The sequence below is a fragment of the Vombatus ursinus genome, unplaced genomic scaffold (genome assembly GCF_900497805.2).
Source record: "Vombatus ursinus unplaced genomic scaffold, bare-nosed wombat genome assembly UNPS02014841.1, whole genome shotgun sequence".
In the NCBI taxonomy this organism is placed as follows: domain Eukaryota; kingdom Metazoa; phylum Chordata; class Mammalia; order Diprotodontia; family Vombatidae; genus Vombatus; species Vombatus ursinus.
Window position 1 is genome coordinate 21,643,200 of NW_020954619.1, and position 24,680 is coordinate 21,667,879.

The following is a 24,680-nucleotide window of genomic DNA, read 5'->3' on the forward strand; positions in this document are numbered from 1 at the left end:
TCTCTCTCTCTCTCTCTCTCTCTCTCTCTCTCTCTCTCTCTCTCACACACATACACACACACACACACACACACACGTACATACGTACGTACATGGGGATCTAATCGCTAAGTAAGATCTCTGTAATATAGAAGGAGACAAGAAGTGGGCCCAGGATAAAGTCTTGGGGGAACACACCCACAATTAGTGGGTTTGACCTGGATGAAGGACCAACAGAGGAGACTGAGGAGTGGTTAGATATAAGCAGTAGAACCAGAGAAAACAGTGTCACAAAAACTTAGGAGAGAGTATCCAGAAAGGAAGGAATGAAATTTAAATCAGTTGGCATCAAAAGTTTAATGCCTTTAAGAAAGCACAGCAATTCTCAAGGAGACAGGAACCTGGAGCCACAAGAAAACCACTAGCTTTGGTATTAGTAAGCCCGTCATGTAGGGAATCAATATTCCTTCTTCCCATTCCTAGATTCTCTTCCTGCTTGGCCACTTTGGTTAGTGTCTTCCCATCCTCACTGCCCTTTGCAAAAGTGTTTGTTCCATGTGCAAGTCTCTTACTATCAGTGTGATTTTATGTTCTTTGCAACATTTTTTTTTACTATGAATTAGAAAATCATCAGATATGAACATTTACATATATAAAGATGGTCAGAAAACAAGATTGTATATTGAACTATGAATCTTTACATAACACCTTGATTTTTTTTTAGTGTATGTTAAATTTAGTGTAGTAGTCCCAAGATTGTCCTGCATGTCCATCACCTTCTGAACTTCCCTTTGCTTTCTTTTGTGTGTTTTTTAAGATATTTCTTTGATGTTCTTTTTTTTTTGTATCATCACTATTCTCCAGCCTTTCCTCCAGTAAAAAAATCTTGCTTGTAACAAGCACAGTTAAACAAAAACAGATTTTTGTTTTATTGCTTATATGAACTTATTCCCCACCCAAAGGATAGGAGGCATCCTTCTTTATCATTCTTCTGGAGTAGTGATTGGTCACTGCATTGATCAGAGGTCTTAAGTTTTCCAAAATTGTTTTCCTTTTCAGTGCTGTGGTCATTGTATAAATCTGCTTCTGCGCATGTCATTGTATCATTTCATAGAAGTCTTTCTAGGCTTTTCTGAGTCTGTTCCCTTTTTTATTTCTTATGGTACCTTCTTGGTTTCCAAGTTTCTTGCTGCAAAATGAAATGCTGCCTTTTTTTCAAACAAATTGGTCTTTTCATTTTGTCTTTGATCTCTTTTATATAAAGGCCTAGTGATGGCATCGTTTAGTCAAAAGGTATATGCTTCTTAATGACTTTTGAGGGTATAGTTTCAAATTGTTTTCCATAATGGTTGTACCAATTCATAGATCCACCAACAGCTGTCCTCTCACAGCTCCTCCAATCATTATAGAATCTACTTTCATAAGTTCCAGCTATTACAAGGGTTATATCTTGGAGAATATATCCTAATATGTTCTCCACATGAAGGCTTATTTATCTCCTTACAGAAGAAAAAAATGATTAGTCAAGCTGGTCACATTTCTGTTTTATAGTTACTAAACTTAGCATCTATTTGAATAAATGCATCATTACTAAAAATACTATTAAAATTTACTATATATGAAATCTTTTTAATTGTTACCTTTTTAAAAGTGTTTACTTTAAAAAAAATAGTCTGCTGATGATTTGTCTCCTCTGTTTCAGGCTTGCTAAAGTACAAGAAAATACAATTGCTTCTTTAAGAAGTGCAGCTAGTCATGTATGTAAAATTTTTTCCCTTTAAATAACTTGTAACTATTGGGATAGAGAAAATGATGTATAAATTTTTCAGTAATCTTTGAGTCAAAAAGAGATCTGTAGGAATTGCTTTATGAGCCAATTTATCTTTTTAATATGTTTATCAGAATGTGTACTGAAAATTTGGAGCAAATTATCTCTCTTGATTGTTTCTTCTTCTGTAAGGTTACTATAATAATTCCATCATTGACCTGCAGGGTTGTTTTGAGGAAAGCCCTTTACAAACTTTAGATGTGCTTTGGATATTCAAGTGAAGAATATTTAGAATTGAATTTCTTCTTTCAGGATTTGCCTTTTTATTTTTTTGACTAATAACCAAATGAAGCATCTGTAGAATTCCATTGTTTTTCAATGTTCACATTTTGTCAAGAGGTCCAAGAATGATTTGTAATCTTACTTGTGCCTGGACTTGTTTACCAGGTTTTACTGAGGTGTATTACTTTAAAATGTGCTTTGCCACAATAATTTTAGTTGGAATTTATTCCTTGCTAAGGGATCCAGTAGTTATATATAAATTATTTTACATTTTTGTTCTTCAGTCATTTCAGTTGTGCCAGACTCTTGGTGATCCCATTTGGGGTTTTCTTGGCAAAGATACAGGAGTGGTTTGCCATTTCTTTCTCCAGCTCGTTTTCCAAATGAGGAAACTGAGGCAAACAGGGTTAAGTGACTTGCCCAGACCCAGTTTGAACTCGGGAAAATGAGTCTTCCTGATTTTATCCTCTGCACCATTTGGTGTATACTGTCAACATTTTCTAATTTTCATAGCTTTTTATAAATACAAGTTATAGTCTTGTGCATAAAAGGTATAAAAAAATTATCTTTGTATAGTATTCATTATATTGATAAAATGATTTAAAAGAACACAAAATCAAAGTACAACATTATCTTAGTGCCTACCCTAGAAATATTTTTTTCCTTTTTATTACCTCTTGATCAAGACATCTCTTGGAGCTGAACTCTAAGACATTATTAGCAAGGCAGCCGTGATTTTTGCCAAAAGAAAAATAAAACCAATACTATCCATAATATTTCAGAATTAAGTAGAATCAGGCCAGTGTATTGTCTTATTTCTATACAAAATGTTCTTTCACATATAATTTTATGAAGTATAGACTTCAAAGGAACCGGTAAATCTTTGATTGGAGATTATATAAAATTGAATCTTCCATTTTGTTTTTTTGTAATGTATTATGAAGAACTTCAATGCTAAGTTAAAGAATATTGAAAAAGCCCAAATTTTTTGGACATATTTACCTGTCAAGATTATGGTTTTACTTTATTGATGTCCTTAATGGTTGAGTTACGGAATGTACCTGTTCACTACCTGTTAAAATATATAAACTAGTCTAATAGAAATGAGAGATGGAACTTTTAATAAAAGGAGAAATGTTTTGAGGAAAATAATGAGTCTCTACCCTCATCTTTCACTTTGAGAGGTTAAAATTTACTTACAACGAACTCTTCCTAGTCAGACATCCTTACCCTTTTACCTGTGGTTAGCATCAGCCTTGTCCATTAAAGAGAAAATAATTTTCATAAATGAACATTTTTTTTCTTTCTTTTAATGTTTATCTGCCATCATAATGGGTAGTACCCATTATGTTTCTCTGTCATAGGTTATAATGATTGAAGGGAGGAATAGGGGGGAAAGACAGAATAATAGTGGCAACTTTTGCTGACAAGCACCCTAGCACTCTCTTCTTACTTTTTGTCACTTAGGATATAGTTCCTGGTACTGTTCTTACTTGAACTCAGCCTAGACAACACATTTCTTTTTATGTCCTCTTTCCCTACCTTTGGTGCCATTTTATAGGCACTGAAATGTGATGATCTATTCAAAACGGATTGTGATCTGTACCTGTGAAGGGAGCATCCACACAGAGATCATGAGTCTATCAAAATATCAAAATGGCATTGCATTGGGAATTATTTTAAAACATTCTTGAACAATTATGTTTTGACTCAGGAATATTCTTGGTTAGTAGGAATATGTTGACTGGCTGAATTTTATATGTTGGCATCTTTTAAGTTTTATTACATTCTTTGTTAAATTAAGCAAGGTAGTATTTACAGCAGAGTAGGTGTGATGTTTGGTAGATAAGACTAAACTTGAACAAAGTTTAATTTAAAATCGGTACTGTCTAGAATTACAAAAACAAAACTCAGAAAAAAATTTATCTGACCATATAGGAAAACCTTTAGGAGATTTGCTCATTCTTAGTGTCTTTACTTGCTTCTCTTAAATTTGCGTTTGCTTTAGTAAGCATTGGTATAAAATGCAACTGAATTTCCTTCAAACCATTGAAATAAGAGGCATTAATAATTTGCATGAGTTAAAACCATCAGTTTTACTCAGCAGAAACTAAATTCAGTATTATGTTTTTAATTTGATCGTTAGCTCTATGTGTGTAATCTAGCCCTGTAGTTTCTTCAGCGTGGAGAAATTCTTTATATGGAAACTCAGTCCACTGATGTAAATTAGCAACCTGTCTAAAATTTATAGTCTTAGAGAGATTCATGGTATGTATCAAAGACAGTATGTGAAAACTGATTTTTGCTTCACTATTCCACATTATGCCTCATTCATTACCTAGTTAAGAAAAACATTTTCATTGTTATATAGCATGAGGTGTTTTTTTTTTTTAAAGGATTGTTATAGCTCTTAAGTTTTAATAATAATAATAGCAAGGTTATTAATAGAGCTTTGTCAATAATAATAATTTTTGGATGGTAGTTGCCTTTCTGTTCTAAAATTACACAACAAATTTGTAAATATTAACTAAATCACAGCCTAATTTTTCATCTATCCTTTCTATAATTTTTAAAATTTCTTATAGGCACCATAAGATTTACCTTAATGCTTAATCACTTGTTTTTTTAGGGTGCAGCTTATGTAGAATTTGATGTTCATCTTTCGAAGGATTTTGTACCCGTTGTATATCATGATCTCACTTGTTGCATGACTATGAAAAAGGTATGCTAAGAATGTTTTATGAAAGTAATTACGAGCTAGTGAATTGTCCTTTCATAATAGTTAGCTTTTCAAAAGAGTCTAGTGACTTCTTGATGAAATATTTTCTTCTTAAATGCCAGATGAATAGTATTTTCCAGGGTATTTAACTTGAAGCAAATTCTTTTTCATTATATTTTATTCTTTGAACATTTTATATTGGAGGGAAACACTGATGCAAATACCAAACAGTATACTGAAACAGCAAGGACAGAGGGTGTAGGAGAAAGATAGACTGGTTTTCCTTTCCTCCTGTGCCATATCTCCTTTCTTCCCTTCCCTCCAGGTTCAAAATCAGAGTTCAAGTTCTGCTTCCAACATATATTGGCCGTGTGACCCTAGGCAAGTCACTTAATCTGTTAGTGTTCTGGAAATATCTTAGACTCATAAGTTTCAGTGAAGGTGGTGACCTACATTGGTAAAAAGAGGTTCCTCATCCAGAACTTTCCTGCAGCAATGAAATCATAAATCCAGTTTCATTCCATTACCACTCCATTAAAGAAGCAACTTGTCGTAATAGAGGGCTGACCTCAGAGTCTAGCAGAGTTGGGTATAAGTCTTTCCTTTGATACATACTAGATGTATGGTCATGAGCAAGTCATTTAACCATTGCATTTTCTTTCTTTGTAAAATGAGGGCTTTGGACTAGATGATCTATAAACTCCCTTCCAGCTCTAAGGTTTGAGAGGAACATATAGATACAAATTATTTAGTAAGATCAGGATTACAGAATCAAACTCTAACCAATGTGGAAAGACTTCACAAAGGAAATTAGGGATTAGAATAGTTTCTAGGATATTGGTTACATTGGTAGTACCTAGTACTGCTTTAGCCCCTTTTCTGCAGAGAAGGAAAGGAGTCCCACCCCCACAAATACCATATGGTTATGAGACCCAAGAAAATAAATTTGTCTCAGGAGAAGAGGGTGGTCAATCTGCTAGAATTTATTAAGTACCACTGATGTGCCAGGCACTGTGCTAAGCACTAGGGATATAATGAAAGGCAAAAAGAAAAGTAAGAGCTGCTCTACCTATATGATTCTAGTCCCACTTTATAATCTACCTGCAGTATTTTTCTAAGATGTTGCTGATGGACCAGATTTAAATGATGTTGATCTAGCTACACAATAAGAATTATTCAATGACTTTGCTTTTCCTGTGCAATTGATTAGGCAAACCAAACTCTTAAGTGATTAGGAATCTGATATGGAAGACTGCAGTACCCTGGGATTTGATGTATGCAATCCAATGTCATCTATAAACAGGGACATCTAGAAGACAGCACCATTAATAGAATGTCTTCCTTTTGGTCTCTGCTCTGAATATCTTTCACGACAGTGGAATATACGTTTTGCGAGCATTTGTAACCCTGATTTATACATTATAGTAATAATTTATACATAATAATAATAAAATTAATAAAGAGGGTCTTTGAATAAAGTTCTCATTTCAAGAAATGTGTTTGATTTTTGACATGGGAGAGAACCCATTTCATTTCAATTCAACAAACATGTATTAAATACCTGTTAATGTACTAAGCATTGTGCTAAGCACTGAGCATACAAATAAAGACAAAAGACGATCTTCCTGCTTAGGGAGCTTACATTCTAATGAGGAAGATAATATTCAAGCAACAAAGTACAAACGAGATATATAGGATAAATTAGGGGTGGTCTCATAGGGAATTCATTAACATTAAAGAGGACTGAGAAAGGTTTCTTGTAGAAGGAATTTTAGCTGAAAGTTGAGGGAAATCAAGGAAGCCAGGAGGTAGAGATGAGGAAGGAGAGGATTGCAGGCTTTCAGGACAGAACAGCCCCCTATACCATTTGTTTCCTCTTTTCTATATAGCCTAACATCCTCATTTTTCAGAATTTTTCTTAATGTGATATACTTGGAATAACAGAGTTTGTTCACAACTTGGAATACATTCAGTGAAACTTAATAATCTTTCTGATTTTTTTTTAAAAGAAATTTGATCATGAACCAACAGAACTGTTTGAAATTCCAGTGAAAGAATTAACTTTTGAACAACTCCAGCTGTTGAAGGTAATAAGAATTTTAATTTTTCTTTAACTTTAGAAGTTCTTTTCTACATAGGAAGAATCCAGTTAATGTACTATCAAATATTAGTAAAGTGTGCTTCATATTTCTATTATTGGGAATAAATTTTATGGAATTCAGAATTTGAAATGGAAAGGATCTCAGAGACCAGTGAATCAAACAATAGAAATAAGAATCTCTTTAATGATATCCCTGACAAGTGGTAAATCTGATCTTTATTTTAACACTTCCAGGGAGGAGAGGAATCCAGTACTTTCCAAGGGGAGCCTATTCAATTTTTGGTTAATTCTAATAAATCTTTTCTTAAAATAAGCCTAATTTTCCTTTGTACAACTTCCGTCTATTGCTCCTACTTCTGTCTTTTGTGTTTGAACAGGGCAAGCCTAATTCCTTTTTCTGTGTGACACCTTTGAAATATTTGAAAACAGTATTTGTCAATTTTGATGCCCTCTACCAGGCTGGTGTATACAGGATTCTCTCCAGGTTATAACTGTCTTCTAACATCTTACCTAGAATGAAACAAAATTTTCCATATGTGGCCTAATGAGGCAGATAAATAATGACAATAAATAATGTGACTGTCAGTTCCCTAGTTCTGGACATTCTATCTTTCAATGCATCTTAAGATTTCATTAGCTTTTGGGGCAACTAGGTGGTGCAGTGGAGAGAGCACCAGCCCTAGAGTCAGGAGGACGTGAGTTCAAATCCGGCCTCAACACATGATACTTACTAGTTGTGTGACCCTAGGCAAGTCACTTAACCCCACTGCCTAGCCAAAAAAAAAAAAATTCATTAGTTTTCTTGGCCACTGTATCTTGTTGACTCGGTATGCTTTTAGGACTAACTTCTGTCTAGAGTTGCCTGTTCCCATGTTGAGTATATGAAGTCAGTTTCTGGAACCTAGGTATCAAAATTACACTTAACTCTTTTAAATGTCATTTCATTAGATTCAACCCACATTTAAACCACTTCTTCAGATTCTCAATCTCATCTATCCCCACTTTATGTCCTCTATAAATTTGTTAACCTTGCCATACGTGCCTTTATCCAAATCAGTGAAAAAGACAGCTGCATAGTGTAGGGCCAAGAATAAATCTCTTGGTAACTCAATTGGAGACTTCTTTATTGACATAGAACTATTAGTTCATACTCTTTGGGTCTGGACATTCAATCAGTTCTGAATCCATCTAACTGAGCTATTGTCTAGTCTGTATCTCTGTATCTTTCCTGCAGGAAGAGCATTAAATTTTCTCTGTTTTGCTAAAATAAAATTTACTTAGACTATATTTATAGCATTTTTCTTATTGACCAGAATAACAGCCATCTTAAATAAATGAGATTGGGTTAGTTTTAATTGACCTGTTCTTGATTAAGTCATATTGTAACTTTTTTTTTTTTGTGATCCAGTTGGGGTTAAGTGACTTGCCCAGTCACACAGCTAGTGAGTGTTATGTGTCTGAGGCCGGATTTGAACTCAGGTCTTCTTGACTCCAAGGCCAGAGCTCTATCCACTGCACCACCTAGCTGCCCCAAAGAAGTAACTTTCTTTTTGGGGGGGGGTTTGCTTTTTGGGGAGGCAATCAGGGTTAAGTGACTTGCCCAGGGTCATACAGCTAGTAAGTGTAAAGTGTCTGAGTTTGAATTTGATCTCAGGTCCTCCTGACTCCAAGGCCAGAGCTCTATCCACTACACCACCTAGTTACCCCTATGTTGTAACTTGCTGATCACTTTTTATTTTTCTACATGAAATCTAACTCCCATTTAATAATATGCTCTAAATTTCTTTTCAGAAATCATAGTTTGAAGGTGCTATGCTTTTCTGTTTTTTGAAAATTGGAACAGCAACATACTTTTTCCAAACCGTTGGCACCTTTCCTATTCTCCATGATCTTTCTTTTTAAAAAATTGTTTCCTTTTTTGTTTTTACAGTACCTACATTTCCTAGTACGATCTAGGAACCAAGATAAGCTGGATGGGATCAAATATGAGATGGAAAGATTACACATTGATATCTTTGGTGTCAGTGAACTTAAATGGATAGGAATAGGTGAATTCAGGTTATTATGATGTATAATACTGTAGGCAAGAATCCCTCAGAAGAAATGGAGTAGCCCTCATAGTCAATAAAAGAGCAAGAAAAGTAGTACTGGGAGTATAATCTCAAAAATGACGTGTTGATATCTGGGCAATCCATTCAACATCATGGTAATAACTATACTGCAACTATGATGCTGAAAGAAACCAAAGTTGATCGGTTATATGAAGACCTCCATCATCTTCTAGAAGTAACACTACGACAAAAAGTTATATTTATCGTAGGAGATTGAATGCTAAAGTAGGAAATCAGAAGATAATTGGGATAATGAGCAAGTTTGGCCTTGGAGTACAAAATGAAGCTGGGCAGAGACAAAAGAGTTTGTCAAAATAATTAGCTGGTCATAGCACTCTTTTTCAACAACCCAAAAGGTTGTGGATCTCACCAGCTAGTCAATATCAAAATCAGATTGGTATGTTTTATAGAGAACCTCTATATAGTGAGTTAAAACAAGACCTGGAGCTGACTGTGGCTCAGCTCATGAGCTTCTTATTTCAAAATTCATACTTAAATTGATGAAAGTGGGAAAAACCATCACATTCTATATATGTTACCTAAATAATATCCCTTATGATTTGGAAGCGACGAATAGATTTAGGGAATTAGATCTGGTAGATTGAGTGCCTGAAGATCTGTGGCTGGAGATTTGCAGTATTATTTAGGATATAGCAGCAAAAAAGATCCTAAATAAAAAGAGCAAGAAAGCAAAATGGCTGTCTGATGATGCTTTACAAATAGCTGAGGAAAGAAGAAAAGGGAAGGGGAAAGATAGAGCTAACTGAATGCAGAATTTCAGAGAACAGCAAGGAGAGATAAGGTTTGCTTAAATGAGCAATGCAAAGAAAAAGAAGAAAACAATAGAATGGGAAAGATAAGAGATCTCTTCAAGAAAGTCAGATATCCTATGGGAGCATTTCATGTAAAAATAGGCATGATAAAATACAAAAATTGTAGGTGCTTAACAGAAGTAGAATAGATAAAAAGAGGTATCAAGAATATACAGAACTTTACAAGAAAGATCTTAACATCAGTGATAACTACTATGGGGTGGTTACTGATCTAGAGCCAGGCATCCTGGAGAATGAAGTCAAATGGGACTTAGGAAGCATCACTAACAATAAGGCTAATGTTGGTGGTGGCATTCCAGCTGAGGTATTTAAAATCCTACAAGATGATGCTGTTTAAGTGCTGCATTCAGTATACCAGCAAGTTTGGAAAACTTTAACAGTGGCCACAGAATTGGAAAAGATCAATTTACATCCTAGTCATAAGGAAAGAATTCCAAGGAATGGTCAAATAAGCAAACAGTTGTGCTCATTTCACATGCCAGAATGATTATGCTTAAGCTTCTATGAGCTAGGCTTCTGTACTATTTAACTGAGAATTACCAGAAGAACAGGCTGGTTTTCAAAGAGGCAAAGGAACTAGAGACCAAATTATTAATGTTTGCTGGATTGTGGAGAAACCAAGAGAGTTCCAGAAAAACATCTACTTTTGTTTCATTGACTAAGCTAAAGCCTTTGTGTGGATCACAACAAAATGTGGCAAGTTCTCAAAGAAATGGGAGTACCAGATCACCTTGTTTGTCTCCTGAAGAACCTGTATGTGGTTCAAGAAGCAACAGAACCAGCCTGGAACAACTGATTGGTTAAAGATTGGAAAAGGAGTATGACAAGGCTGTGTATTGTCACCTTATTTATTTAACTTACAGAGTACATCATGCAAAATACCTGACTGAATGAATTAAAAGCCAGAATTAAGGTTGCTGGGAGAATTGATATTTCTCCCAGATATTTCTCCTAATCTCAGATATGCAGATGATACCACTGTGATGATAAAAAGTGAAAAGGGATCAAGAAGCCTGTTGCTGAAGTGAAAGAAGAGAATGTAAAAGCTGGCTTGAAACTTAACAAAAAAACTAAGATCATGGCAACTGGTCACATCACTTCCTGGCAAATAGAGGGAGAAGAAACAGAAACAGTGTCAGATTTTATATTCTTGGGCTTAAAGATAATTGCAGACAGCAGCTGCAGCCATGAAATTTAAAAAGCTTGTTCCTTGAAAGGAAAGCTACGGCAAATCTGAGCAGCATACTAAAAAGCAGAAACATTGCCTTCCTGACAAAGGTCTGTGTAGTCAAAGCCATGCCTTTTGCAGTAGTAATGCATGGCTGTGAGAGTTGGATTACCAGGAAAGATGAGTTCTGCAGAAATGATGCTTTTGAACTGTGGTGCTAGAGAACACTTTTGAGAGTCCCTTGGACGAGGAGATCAAATCTGTCAATACTTACAGAAATTAATTCAAACTATTCATTGGAAGACAAATACTGAAGCTGAAGCTCAAATACTTTGGCCACATAATGAGAAGACAGGGCTCATTGGAAAAGACCTTGACGTTGGGAAAGATTAAAGACAAAAGGAAAGGGGGACAGGAGAAGATGAGATGAATAGAGAGTGTCATGTAAGCAACAAACACAAGGTTGGACAAACTTTGACCAACAGTGGAGGATAGAAGGGCCTGGTGTATCATGAAGAGTCAGACATGACTGAACAACTGAATAATAACGTATTTCCAAATGTATTCCTTTTCTTTTTCTCTAGCAAAAAGGTATCCATCTAATAAAGAATAAAAAGGGAGGAAAGTTCCCCAAAACTAGCTAATGTATCATAGAAGTCATATTTCAGTGACCATTAGTGACCAAGTGCAACAGTGATCATATATGTACCAGAGGGTGTAGTTAGTCTGGTCTTATTACCTTTAAATCATGTAGTACGTAGGTGGGAGATGGTAGGATAGCAGGAAACAGTGCATTGAAGAGCTCCTGCAAAACTTCTCCAAACATATCTAGAAACCACACCAGACCAAATCCTGATGGGAAAATCCAAGAAAAAGAGTGAGTCATTTTTCCAGCCCAGTTTGGCAAAGCAAGACCAATAGAGAGGTTTGCAGATACTGAGGCAGGGATTGGTGCAGACCATTCCATACTTGAAAGCACACCAGTGTGCAAGAAGAAGCTATGAACTGGGACCAGAAGAGTCCCAGACGCGTATTGGGATATCCCCACACTCATGCCAGGGTGTCATGAGAGGGACGGATGTGAACTGGCAGCATTGTTGCCCACTATCCAGTTCCAGATCACAAATCCTGAGCAAATTGACAAGGAGACCTGTGCCCATACATGTGCATTCTTATCACTGCCCAACCTTCCTCCACTTGTGGTCTCCAGCCCTTGGTGGTATACTGAGAGAGGAGCAAGTGCTGAAGAAAGCAGCAGCAGCGTAGCTCAGCTCTCACGTGCAAAGAGTATCATTTCCAAACTCCATTCCAGTTTTAAGCCTGCAGAGGAATAACTAGGGCAGGAATCTGAGACCCAAGGGGAGCTTGTAGTTCTGTAAATGAACTTGCAGACCTTTCCAGCTGTCTGACAATGGCCAAGTTGAGCAACAAGCTACTGTTGTTCAATTTCAGACCCAGATGCAGAACTTATAGACCAAAGGGGCAGCAATTAGATTTTGCCCTGGATCAGACCACTATGGAATTACTGAAAGATTGCAGGTTCTAAGCTTGAGCTGTCCCAGAGATCCTAGAACAACACAACACTCAAGCCTCCAAAAAAAGCAACAACAGTACCAAAGCAGACCTTCACTACAGAAGTGCACAGATCATGACCCTAGCATTAAGTACAAAGTCAGGAAGTAGGCTATAAGAATGAGCAAGCAAAAGGGAAATCCCATTATAAAAAGTTATTATGACAGGGATGCTCAAGACACAAACCCAGAAGAAGGAAATAGTCTAGAACATCCACAAAGCTTTAAAAAACACAGTTTGGGTACAAACTCAACTAGAATTCCTGGAATAGATGAAGCAGTTAAAATTGTTATTGTCAATGAAATGTGAAAGTGTATGTTTATTATATTGATAAATGGAAATTAATGTGATATGAAAGATAAAGTCAATTCATAAATATGTATATATGTACACATTGATACATGTGAATATATAGGTACACATTTACGTGTGTGTGTGTGTGTGTGTGTGGAGTCCATCTCCAGTCATCCTGATCTATATCTTGCCATTGGCCCGAGATGGCTCCAGAGGAAAAAGTGAGGCTGGTGACTTTGCACAGCCCTCCCTCATTTAAATCCAATTCACTTTCAAGTTATGGCATCACCTTCCTGATGTCATAGTTCACAGCCCTGTTCGAGAACGATGGACAAACAATATATGTGTGTGTATACACTTATATATGTATAGACATATTTACAAATAGTTGGTGAGCTCCTACTGCATTCACATCAATCTCTTTAAATTACTCCCAATTTTCTTATCAGAATTATTTCTCTGTCTTCGGAGTTTCCTTCTTAATATCTTCCCATCCCTCCAGAGCTGACCCCTACTGAATTTTAGTCCATGAAATTCCAGCTATCCTTTTTCTGAACCTTTTTGAAATCTTCCTCTGTTCCCTGGGGTATGTGTTTGAATTCCTGGGTTTCTTCTCCTTTATCACAGTCTTGTAAGAAGGAGGAGCCACTATGTTCTCCCAGGGTTGCTATCATTTGTACTTCAACAACTAGTTCCTTAATGTAGTAAGAATTACATTTGGTTAAAATTTCCTCTCATTCATTCCACTACTTTTTGAATGATGAAATCATTATTTAGTCAAGTCAAATTATTACCTGTACTGTTTTTGGCACAAGAATTCCAGTAGATATCTGGGTAATTAAAATTTCCCCTTACTGCTAGAACCATGATTTTGATATGTTTCCTAAACTCATATATTTCTCTGTCCAGGTATAGCTTATCCTAGTGTCAGTATTGCTTCAAATTTTTGCTGATTTATCCATTTAATTTCTTGTTCAGTTTTCCTAACATCTAGCATTTGTGAAATGGCTAGCTGGAATTAAGATCCCTTTCAGCTTTTAATATTCTGTGATTCCTTGCATCATAAGCTGTCACACAGTGAAGCTAACATCGTATATAGAATTTGCCCTCATAACTTTAGAGTAATAAATATGGAGCTCCAGCTAAGTGAGCCAAACAGTGAATATTTCTTTTTCATTAATTACTTTTGCCTTGTCTGAGCTTATTATACCTCTCATTCAGAGAGCTTAACTACTTACATATATGTTCATACCATGAAAATGTGTTATTTTAGTGTACAGTGTAATTTTTTAGTATATCCATACCTTTTAAATTATATTTCTGAAAGACCTACTGTTATAATCCATTTCACAGATTAGGCTGATGCTCATTCAGTGCTATCTTGCACTAACATTTGTAATCAAGGGATGGGGTCTTTGGTTCTGGTTTTTTTCCATTGTATTTGTTAACATTATTTATAGAATGTATGATTTATTAGAGTTTGGATTTTACTCAATTTTGCAAACGTTTATGAATTTCTTCCTTTTCTGATTTCTCTATTTTATCTCTTAATCATAAAGCATTTATCGCATAGATGTTGATACTTTTAAAAATAACTGTAATTTTTCTTTTGTATTTTCCAGCTATCTCATGTAACTGCACTAAAATCAAAAGAGTTCTTAAATGGTATGTAGCGGCATTGAAAATTGGTTTATTTCAAATTAACATTTATATTTTATTTCCAGTTTGAATTAGTATATTCTTTTTATTTATTTATTTTTTGGTTAGGCAATGGGGTTAAGTGACTTGCCCAAGGTCATACAGCTAGTAAGTGTTAAGTGTCTGAGGCTAGCTTTGAACTCAGATCCTCCTGACTCCAGGGCCGGTGCTCTATCCACTACGCCACCTAGCTGCCCCCTGAATTAGTATATTCTAAAGTTGATTTTTAAAGATGGAATTTTGCATTCTTTATATATCAGTCAACATACTACTGGCAAGCCCAGGCATACATTTAATGAAGAACAAAGCTTAACTGTTTCATAGAATCATAGAATATTAAACTTTTGTAACACTGATATCTTCTGATTCTCCTGCTACCTATCTGATTGCTTCTTCTCAGTCTTCTTTTCTGGATCTTCATCCAGGTTATGCCTGTTAACCAAGGTTATCCCACAGGGTTATGTCTTAGGCCAGTGGTGGGGAACCTGCGGTCTTGAGGCCACCTGTGGCCCTCTAGGTCCTCAGGTATGGTCTTTTGTCTGAATCCAAACTTCACAGAACAAATCCCCTTATTAAAAGGATTTGTTTTGTAAAACCTGAACTCAGTTACAAGGCCATACCCAGGGACCTAGAAGGCCATGTGTGGCCTTGAGGCCTCAAGTTCCCCACCCCTGTCTTAGGCCCTCTTCTCTTCTCCTTCTGTACTACTTTCCTTGGAGATGTCATCAGCTCCCATGGATTCAGTTATCATTTCTATGCTGGTGATTCTCAGATCTTCTTATCCAACCCTAATCTCTTTGCTGACCTCCAGCCTTACATCTTCAACTGTCTGATGGATATCTCAAACTGAATATTTCATAGAGATCTTAAATTCAACATGACCAAAGCCAAACTCATCTCCCTGCTCCCACCTCCCTTCTGTTACTGTTGAGGATACTGCCATCTTCCCTGCTACCCAGGCTTAGAACATTGGTGTCACCCTTGATTTCTCACTCTCTTTCACCACCCTTCCCCATATCTAATTAGTTGCCACAGCCTGTCAGTTTTACCTTTGTAACATCTCTCATAAAAGACTTCTTCTGTCCTCTGACACTGCTATCAACCTGGAGCAGGCCTTTATCACTTCACACTTATAATATTGCTATAGCCTGCTGATTGGTCTGCCTGCTGCACGTCTCTCCTGACTGGATTTCTTCTACTCAGCTGTCAAAATTATCTTCCTAAAATGACAGTCTGACCACATCACCCCTACTCAGCAAACTCCAGTGGCTCCCTGGGACTTTCAGGATGGAATATAAAATCTTTGATTTGGCATCCAAAACCTTCATAGCCCTCCTCCCCAAGTACCTTTTTAATTTTCTTACACCTTACCCTTCCCTGTCCCACATTCTTTGATCCAGTGGCACCAGCCTCTTTGCTGTTCCTTAAACAAGCCATTTTATGTTCTGACTCCAGACATTTTTACTGGCAGTCCCTCAAGCCTGAAATACTCTCTCTCCATAACTCTACCTCCTGGCTTCTTGGCTTCCTCTAAGTCCCAGCAAAAATTGAACCTTCTGTAAAAGGCCTTTTCTCAATCTCCCTTTTTTCTAGTGCTTTCCCACTATTAATTATTTCCAGTTTATCCTGTGTATAGCTTGTTTGTACATGGCTGTTTACATGTTGTCTCCCCCATTAGGTTGTAGGTTCATCAAGAGCAGGGACTGTCTGTCTTTCTTCATATCCAAATAATTTGCATAATGCTTGACACTTAGTAGGTACTTATAAATGTTTATTGACTGATTCCACTTAAAAATATATTAAACTATTAAATTTCTTCTAAAATAGTTACAAAAGTTATGTCACAGAAAATACAGTCATTAAGTCACAATATTAGTCCTGGTGTAATGATCTTGTATATAAACTTCCTCATTTGATAGGTGAGGGTAGCTTAAGATTCAAGTGTCTTAGCTCTATTCCTAGCCCAAAGCTACATGGTTAGTGGTAAAGATGGGACTAGAATCCAGGTTTCCACACTCTCAGGGCCATATTCTTTTTTTATAACATTGTTCTGTGTCTTTATATACAATTGGATATTTATCAGGTATTAGAATCTATTTTTCATAAATGTTTTAGAAAATAAGGCCTAGGGTTGGTGGCTATATGTGGTTTTTAAAGAAGCTTGAGTAAATATACTTGTAAATGAAATGTATTGTGTTATCTTAAAGTATCTATAGAAAAAGGACTCAGATATGAGATTTTGTTTCTTATTCATTGATGGATTTATAAATTTAATTTTCAGCATCTTTAGCCACAGAAGAAAATTATGTCTCTGAAAATCAACCATTCCCTTCTCTCCAGATGGTAAGTACCTTGCAAAACTTATATTTATAAAATGAATAGCCTCACAATTTTTATGTTGAATAATTCTTTAGTTGATATAAAAATAACTGTTTTTACAATTTTATTTTAATTATTGTACTTTAAAATATATGCTTTTGATTCTATATTAATCATATTGAAGTACATAAATTTAAGTACTAAGCAAGTTCTTGAGGTAAGGGAGCTCAGACCACTGTAGCTACTTTAGAAATATTTGTTGAATTATTGTTAAAAATAGGTTGATTTGTTTTTTAAATGTGCCATTTAGTAACTGAGAAGAAGAAGACTTAATGTTCAGCAGAAATCTGTATTCTCTCTGCACATGATTCACAGATCTGTTTATCTAGACGAAGTCCTCATTATGACCCCACCAACTACTACCTTTTGGATACCTCAAACTGGATATCCCATAGGCATCTCAAACTCAACATGTCCAAAACAAAATTTATTATTATTATCCATTAGACTGTGGGCTTCTTGCCAGGGACTGTCTTTTGCTTTTCTTTGTATGCCTAGTGCTTACACGGTGCCAGCACATAGCAAGTGCTTAATAAGTGTTTACTGACTGACCAATAAGTATTTATTGATTTTTCCCCTAAACCCTCCCCTCTTCCCCAACTTTCTGTTACTGCCAAGGGCGCCACCATCCTCCCAGTCACCCAGGCTTGAAATTTTGGTGCTACCCTTGATTCCTTACTCTCACTCAATACATATAACTAATGTGTTGCCAGAACTTGTCTTTTCTATATTCACAATAGACCTGCTATATGTTTCCTATTCCACTCAGCCATTCTCCTAGTTCAGGCCCTCATCACTTCTTGCTTCTGATTAATCTCCTTGACTCATTTTCCTCCTCAATTTGGTCTATCCTCCACTTAGCTGCCAAAGTGATTTTTCAAAAACATAAGTTGGACCACAGGAAACCTTATAGCCTCCCAATCAGTAAACTTGAAGTTCCTATGACCTTCAGGATCAAATATAAATTCCTCTCTTTAACATTTAAAGCTCTTCATAACCTGGACCCTTTTTAACTTTCCAAGTTTCTCATACTTTACTTCCCTACATGCACTCTACAACCCAATTTCATTGATTTGATGTTCTTTGCGCACAATACTCCATCATCTGTTGCTATGCTTTTTATACTGGCTATCTCCCATTTCTTTAATGCTCTCATTCCTCACTTCTGACTTTTAGTTTCCCTAGCTTCTTTCAAGGCTCAGCTCAGGAGGCATTTCTTAGTTCCTTTCAGGTACCTAGTATTTCCCTCCATGTACTCTGGAATAATATTGTTTGTATCTTGTTATTTGCATGTCATCTACCCCATTAGATTGAATTTCTTCAAGGCAGAGACTTTTTTGCTTTTCTTTGTAAAGACCTACACTTATCACACTATATAGCATAGAGTAAGTGCTTAATAAATGATTTTTGACTGGATCTGTTTCAAACAAAGACCATTACTTAGGAATTGTAATTCCTATATCTCTTGATTAATTTTTGAGTTATCTTTATATACACACACACACATCCTTATATGGATCAAATGAGATAGCATGCAAAATGCTTTGAACAACTCTAATCTCTCTTCAGCATGACAACCCTTCAATTATTTAGCTATTTTATCAACTCAGATCTTCTCTTCTTAGGGTAAACATCCCCATTTTAGTCAATGTAGCCTCATATGGCATGTTTCCAAGGTTCTTTGTTCCTGGTTGCCCATTACAGAAAATATATATGAGTACTGGTTTTCTATTTTGAAAACTAACAAATTTAGTTAGCAAATTCTATTTAATTTTTATTCTCCCTTTCTATACAAAATGTATGCATATACATGTATGTGTATATGTATATACATATACATACATACGTACAATCAAATAAACTTGGAATCTTGAGTGTTAACAATGGTAAGGCCAAGGTTTTGGTTTTTGCTTTTTTGTTATTGAAAAATTTTTTTTGTTGTGGTAATAATAAAGGGCAGTTGCTGGGTAAATGAAGTGAATTGGCAGTAAGGCTCAGGAGTTGGCATAGAAGGGTATAATTGGATTAGTGGGTACAATATTCCTGAGTTATTAGAGGGAAATACAAGGCAGGTATGAATAGTTGTGGGTTTTGGTAACTAAGGTCAGTATAGTTAAATGATAACAAAAATGGTGGTGAATATTTTTTTTTTTGGTGGAGATTGCTGCTGATTTTCTTAAGTGGCCTTGATGCCACTTTTAAAATCTTTTTGCTTAATTCAGTTTACTACAGCAAATATATTAAGTACCTGTTAAGTGCAAGGTATTGTGCTAGATGCTCATGATAACAACAATAATAGCCAGGATTTATGTAATGCTTTAAGGGTTTTGACGTGTCTTGCATGAACTAGTCCCCACTCTAAGAGCTTACAGTCAGCGGGGAGATGTAGCAGAGGCGTCTGGGTGGCACAGTGGGTAGAATGGATTAGAACACTGGGCCTTGAGTCAGGAAGCCCTTATTTCAAATCCAGCCTCAGACACTTACTATCTGTATGATCCTGGGCAAGTCACTTAAACTTCTGTTTGCCTCAGTTTTAAAAATAAGAATAATAGTAGCATCTATACCTCCCAGAGTTGTTGTGAGCCTCAGATTGGGTAATATTTGTGAAGTGCTTAGCATAGTGCCTGGCACATACATACTAGGTGTTTAATAAATGTTTATTCCTCCTCCCACCCCTTTTCCTCTTTCCCTAACATACATGAGTTAAATATATACAAAATAATTTCAAGAGGGAGAGTTAACTAACATCTGGGATGGTAGGAAGGAATCACATTAAAAAGAAGTTGTACCTGAGGTGCATTTTAAAGGAAGCTAAGATTCTAAGAGGTAGAGGTGAATAGGGAACATAAAGTTCTGCATAAAAATCCGTGCTCCTCTGTTGAGACGTAAGAGAAAGGAGGTGGCATAGAAAGTATGAGTAAAATGAATAGGTGCTGTGGAGAATATGCTGGACAGTCAATTAAGGAGAACTCAAAGAAGTGCCTGATAGCAGTAAGGGCTATTGATGTTATAGTATGAATTTGTGATTTACCTGCTGAGCAAAGTTATGACTTTCCTCATTAGCACTTAGTAGCTTCTGAGTGGGAACAGAGAAGGTTGAATGGGTGTTAAGAATAACTCAGGATTTGAATTGGTTTAGCAGTGACTGGTGATTGGGTAAGGGTGCAAGGGTTTATAGGTCCATGCTAGCCAGAATAATTGATCTGTTACCAGTTAGTCCATTAGGCAGCTAAGTGGCACATTGGTAGAGAATGAAACCTGGAGTCAGGAAGATCCGAGTTCAAAACCAGCCTTAGACACCGATAAACTGTGTGACAGTAGTCACGTCACTTAACCTCTCTCTTCTTCAGTTTCATCATCTGTACGATGGAAATCATTGTACCTACACCCTAGTATTGTTGTGAGGATAAATGAGTTATTTATAAAGCTCTTTGCAAACCTTAAAGGCCTGTGTTAACGTTTGCTATAATTATATAAACCCAGTAAAAATTGTACTTGCTGAAGCACAAAACTTAAAATAATGCTTTATATTTCTTTCTATTCTTTCTTACAGGTTGCTTTTAATAATAATTGTTTTCCTCTTTTTCCTTTATCCTATACTCCCTTTTTTAAAAAAAATCCTTTTAGGTTTTAGAGGCTTTGCCAGAGGATGTTGGATTTAACATTGAAATAAAATGGATTTGCCAACAAAGGGTAAGTAATTTCATACCTTGTGTAGTCTTTTGCTTATATTTGTAAAATTTTAATTACTAATTGTATAAATGGAGTTAAAATTTTATTTTAGCATACATAAAATTTATTGAACCTTTTTATCATATTGTTATGATACCTACTATCATGTCATATATTGTTATATATATTATCATGTTGTTATATTATCATATTGTTATATTGTGAACCTTTTATCGTATTGTTATATTAATAACTGTACTTAACACATGGCAAATTTACTTTCCATTGTAGCATAATATGATATTAGTGTTAATATCAGGGATGGCCCTAAACAAGATTTATGTTCAGTTTTCCTCCAGTTCTTTCACTGTAGTTTGACCAAAGCCTGATAACACCTTATCTGTTAAACCCTGCTTTACTTCTAATCAAAATTTGCCTTTCATATTTTAAAGAGACTTGCTCTTTATAATAAGTTGCAGAGCTTGGCAATGAATTAATCACTAACAGAAAATTAATTCACTCTCATATTACAAAATACCTTTATTCACTTAAGTGAATGGAAGATCAGATATCATGATATCCAAAGAGATAGATAAACAGGGAGACATTTTGCTCAGTGTAGCCACTTGGCAATCCTCAAACATCAGTTGGTTATTTGATCTACTGTGCATATAGGGTTGAAAATGTTTATCTTAACTCAGTATTTCTAGAGTTAATGATTTTTCAGGCTTTTTTTATGTGGGCGTACCCTTTTAAAAGATGATACATTTTCAGCACAATTCAATACACCCTAGGTTCCTGAAAATGTTTTCATATTTCAGATTATTTTAGATAACATTATGTGAGTACTTGGTATGTATTAGAGTAAAAATGAGTTAAATATCAAATTATATCTAAAGTGAGTATTTTGTATAAATGGGTAGAAATGATCAGAGACATTCTGTGTTGTTAAATTTTTTTTAACTTAGCCTTTAAAAAATATAGCTTGTCATTTTAAAAAATAATTACAGGTTTTTGTTTAAAATGATTTTATGTAATATTTTTAAGTGAAAATGACTGAACTGTTAGGAAATATGAATTGTTCTAATTCAGCATACTTTTTTCATCTAGGATGGAATATGGGATGGCAACTTGTCAGCATTTTTTGACATGAACCTGTTCTTGGATATAGTTTTAAAGACTGTTTTAGAAAAGTCTGGAAATAGAAGAATTATATTTTCTTCATTTGATGCAGATATCTGCACAATGTGAGTAACATAATTCTTACATCATAATTTTAATCATAGTTTGTTTTGAGGAGGAAGCTGAACACCTTTGTATCTGGTCTTCCTTCTCTTCCTCCATGTTACCACAGTTCTTTTTGCTTTGGGGAAACAAACACAAATAGAAACAAGTGAAAGAGAGGAGGAATGGAGAATGAGTAAGTGGAATTAAAATCACCAGAAAAAGACAGTGTAGTTCTTTTTATTTCTTAACCTCCATATCAGTAATGATCCAAATAAAAGCCATATTTACCACCTATGTTTCCGTCTTCTTCACCCACCCCCCGAAAAATATCTAGCTTGAACAAAACCTGAATGTTACCTACTAGTAGTACCATTTTTCATATATACCTAAATATACTCCCTTTTAAAAGAGATTTCATTTTGGGAATGTGGCTACAGTGGGAGTAATGGATTAGAATGTCTAAAGATCACAGTGAGGAAAAGAGTAGGTTTAGGAAGAGTGAGGTGAGGAGAAGGAGACATATAAGACAGAATATTAGGATCAGAGGAGCATTTCAGCATTCAAGAATGTGGAAGTGGTAGTTAGTGATGGTGAGATCTAAGGTATGATTCAGGGGTGGCTGAGGTTGAATAAAGATATATTCCTGACGTCAGAATCTTCAAGGGGACATTAGTATGTATATTGAAGACTTCAAGTATGAGGACAAGGGTAGGGGTAGAGAGGAAGACTGTGAACCATTTATTAAACTGCGTAATAAAGGAAAGAGAAGTGATTCTCAGACTCGTTGATCACTTGAGCAAAGATTTGGATAGGATGATGTAGGTGGATTGGGTTATGTTATGTAGAAATCAATTAAAGGCAACAAGTGCTTTTGAAATACTGAATGAAGTCAGTCTCAAATTCTGAAATTTTCCCTTGTGATCATATTTTTCCTTATTTTCTCTATTCCATACCTAGACATGTTCACCTGTTTTTTCTTGCTTTGTTACAATCTCTGAGAAAAAGGTAGCCGTTCCTATAAAGACCCACCCCTCAGTTTGTATCCCTGATGTCATCTTCTCTAGCCTCCTGCTGGAGCTTGCTCTACTGATTTAGTCCTTTTATTTAATCCATTGCATTATCTCAAGTGATCAGTGTATCTTTTCACAACTAACTTGCTAGAGAGTCTTCTTTTCTCCCTTCTTTAAGCTGCCTACCACCTACTCATTTTTCATTGATTTCTGGGAATTACTCTTTCCAAGAAATATCTTAACTTCCAGATACTTTCTCTGCCTTCTAACCCTTATCTCCCTGCAGCTTTAGATCACTTTTTTGCAGGAACCTTCATTAGTTACTCATCATTCCCAACAAATTGTATCCTCTAAGATTCTGCTCTGGGGTACTCTTATCTTCCTTTTCTCTTAGTGATTTAACAAGTTCCATTGGTTCAGTTGTCATTTCTGTGTAGTCAGTCCTAAATATAATTATCCCCTATTAATTTCTTTGAATTCTATCTCTGCATTACCAGTTGCTTGCTAGCTAGTTACAGACTATTCCATTTGCATTTCAAATTTGCCATGTCCAAAATGAAACTAATCACCTTTTCCCCTAAATCCCACCTCTTCCCAAAACTATTTTTGGTGAAGATCTTTAGCCATGTAGATTCATATCTTCCTAGTCATCCTTAATACTTCTGTGTCATACACTTCACATACCCAGTTAGAGAATTTCAGAGTTGGATAGGACCTCAGTGGCCATTAAGTACAAACATACCTAACCAACCAAACAACAGTCATTAAGTATTTACTTTGTACTAGGAACTATGCAAAGTGCTGGGGATACAAATAGAGGCAAAAAAATTTTTATTCTCTCAAAAATTTGTCTATATATCCCTGACAAATAGTACTCTAGGCTTTGATGAAAAGCCTACAGTGAAGAATTTGCTACCTTACATGAGGCAAACCATTTCATTTTTCAATAGATCTAATTGTCAAAATGTTTTTCCTTATACCAAGCCTAAAGTGCCTACTTTTTGCATCTTTCACCTGTTGCTCCTACTTCTTTCCTTTCAGTCTAAACAGAGTAAGTCTTCATTCCTTTTCTGTGTGCCAGCTTGAAATACTAAAAGATAATAATCATGTCTTTTCTAAATCTTCTCTATGCTACAGTTCCTATTTTCTTCATCTCATCTACATTTCCATCATCTAACCTGATCAATATATGGATCTCAAGGTTCTTCACAAGTTTTAGTTGCCCTTCTAGATACTCTCTGGCTTACTGATGTCCAAATGAAAATGTACTCCACATATGGTCTGACCTGCGGAGAATGTAGCAGTTCTTATGCCTCCCTAGTCCTAGAAACTTTCCCTTTCTTAATGTAGCCTAACATTACATTAACTTTCTCAATCACCATATCGTACTGTTGTCTCATTGAACTTATGATTCACTGAAATCTCCTCACATATGTGTGCATAGAGCATGGGGAAGGAAAAGGGCCAGTATATGAGCTATAAATGTGCTGGCATACTCCACTTGTTCTCTGCACTTGCCTATACCCTCTAATCTGTTTCAGGCAAGTGTATATAACCACATCTCTCCTATCTTGTACTTGTGAAGTTAATTTTTTTTAACATAATTTAATTCAACAAACATTTGGGATATGAAAAGAAAAAATACCAAACTTCCTGCACTCAAGAAAGAAATAGTCTGTAGGGGAAAGGAAGAACAACAGGAAGGCCAAGACAGAGCCGCTGCATAAAGGTTGACACATGGATTACAGATCAACAAATTGGACCAGAACAATGTCTAGATAACCCAGAGGGGAGGGCATCAAGGAAGAGGGGGGTTATTAATAATGTCAAATGGTACAGAAAGACCATGAAGGATGAGACTTAAAAA

General features: G+C 35.7%; 1 protein-coding gene across 3 annotated transcripts in view; it reads left to right on the top strand.

Moving 5' to 3' along the window:
- The window catches only part of GPCPD1 (glycerophosphocholine phosphodiesterase 1), a 73,942-nt gene that overhangs the window by 40,646 nt on the left and 8,616 nt on the right, over positions 1-24,680 (top strand). For all 3 annotated transcript variants that reach the window (XM_027840341.1, XM_027840343.1, XM_027840342.1), the window contains 7 exons: positions 1,682-1,736; positions 4,659-4,751; positions 6,758-6,835; positions 14,450-14,492; positions 16,807-16,868; positions 20,532-20,597; positions 21,687-21,823. In XM_027840341.1, the coding sequence (XP_027696142.1) occupies positions 1,682-1,736; positions 4,659-4,751; positions 6,758-6,835; positions 14,450-14,492; positions 16,807-16,868; positions 20,532-20,597; positions 21,687-21,823 (534 nt within the window). The remainder of the gene's footprint in view (positions 1-1,681; positions 1,737-4,658; positions 4,752-6,757; positions 6,836-14,449; positions 14,493-16,806; positions 16,869-20,531; positions 20,598-21,686; positions 21,824-24,680) is intronic.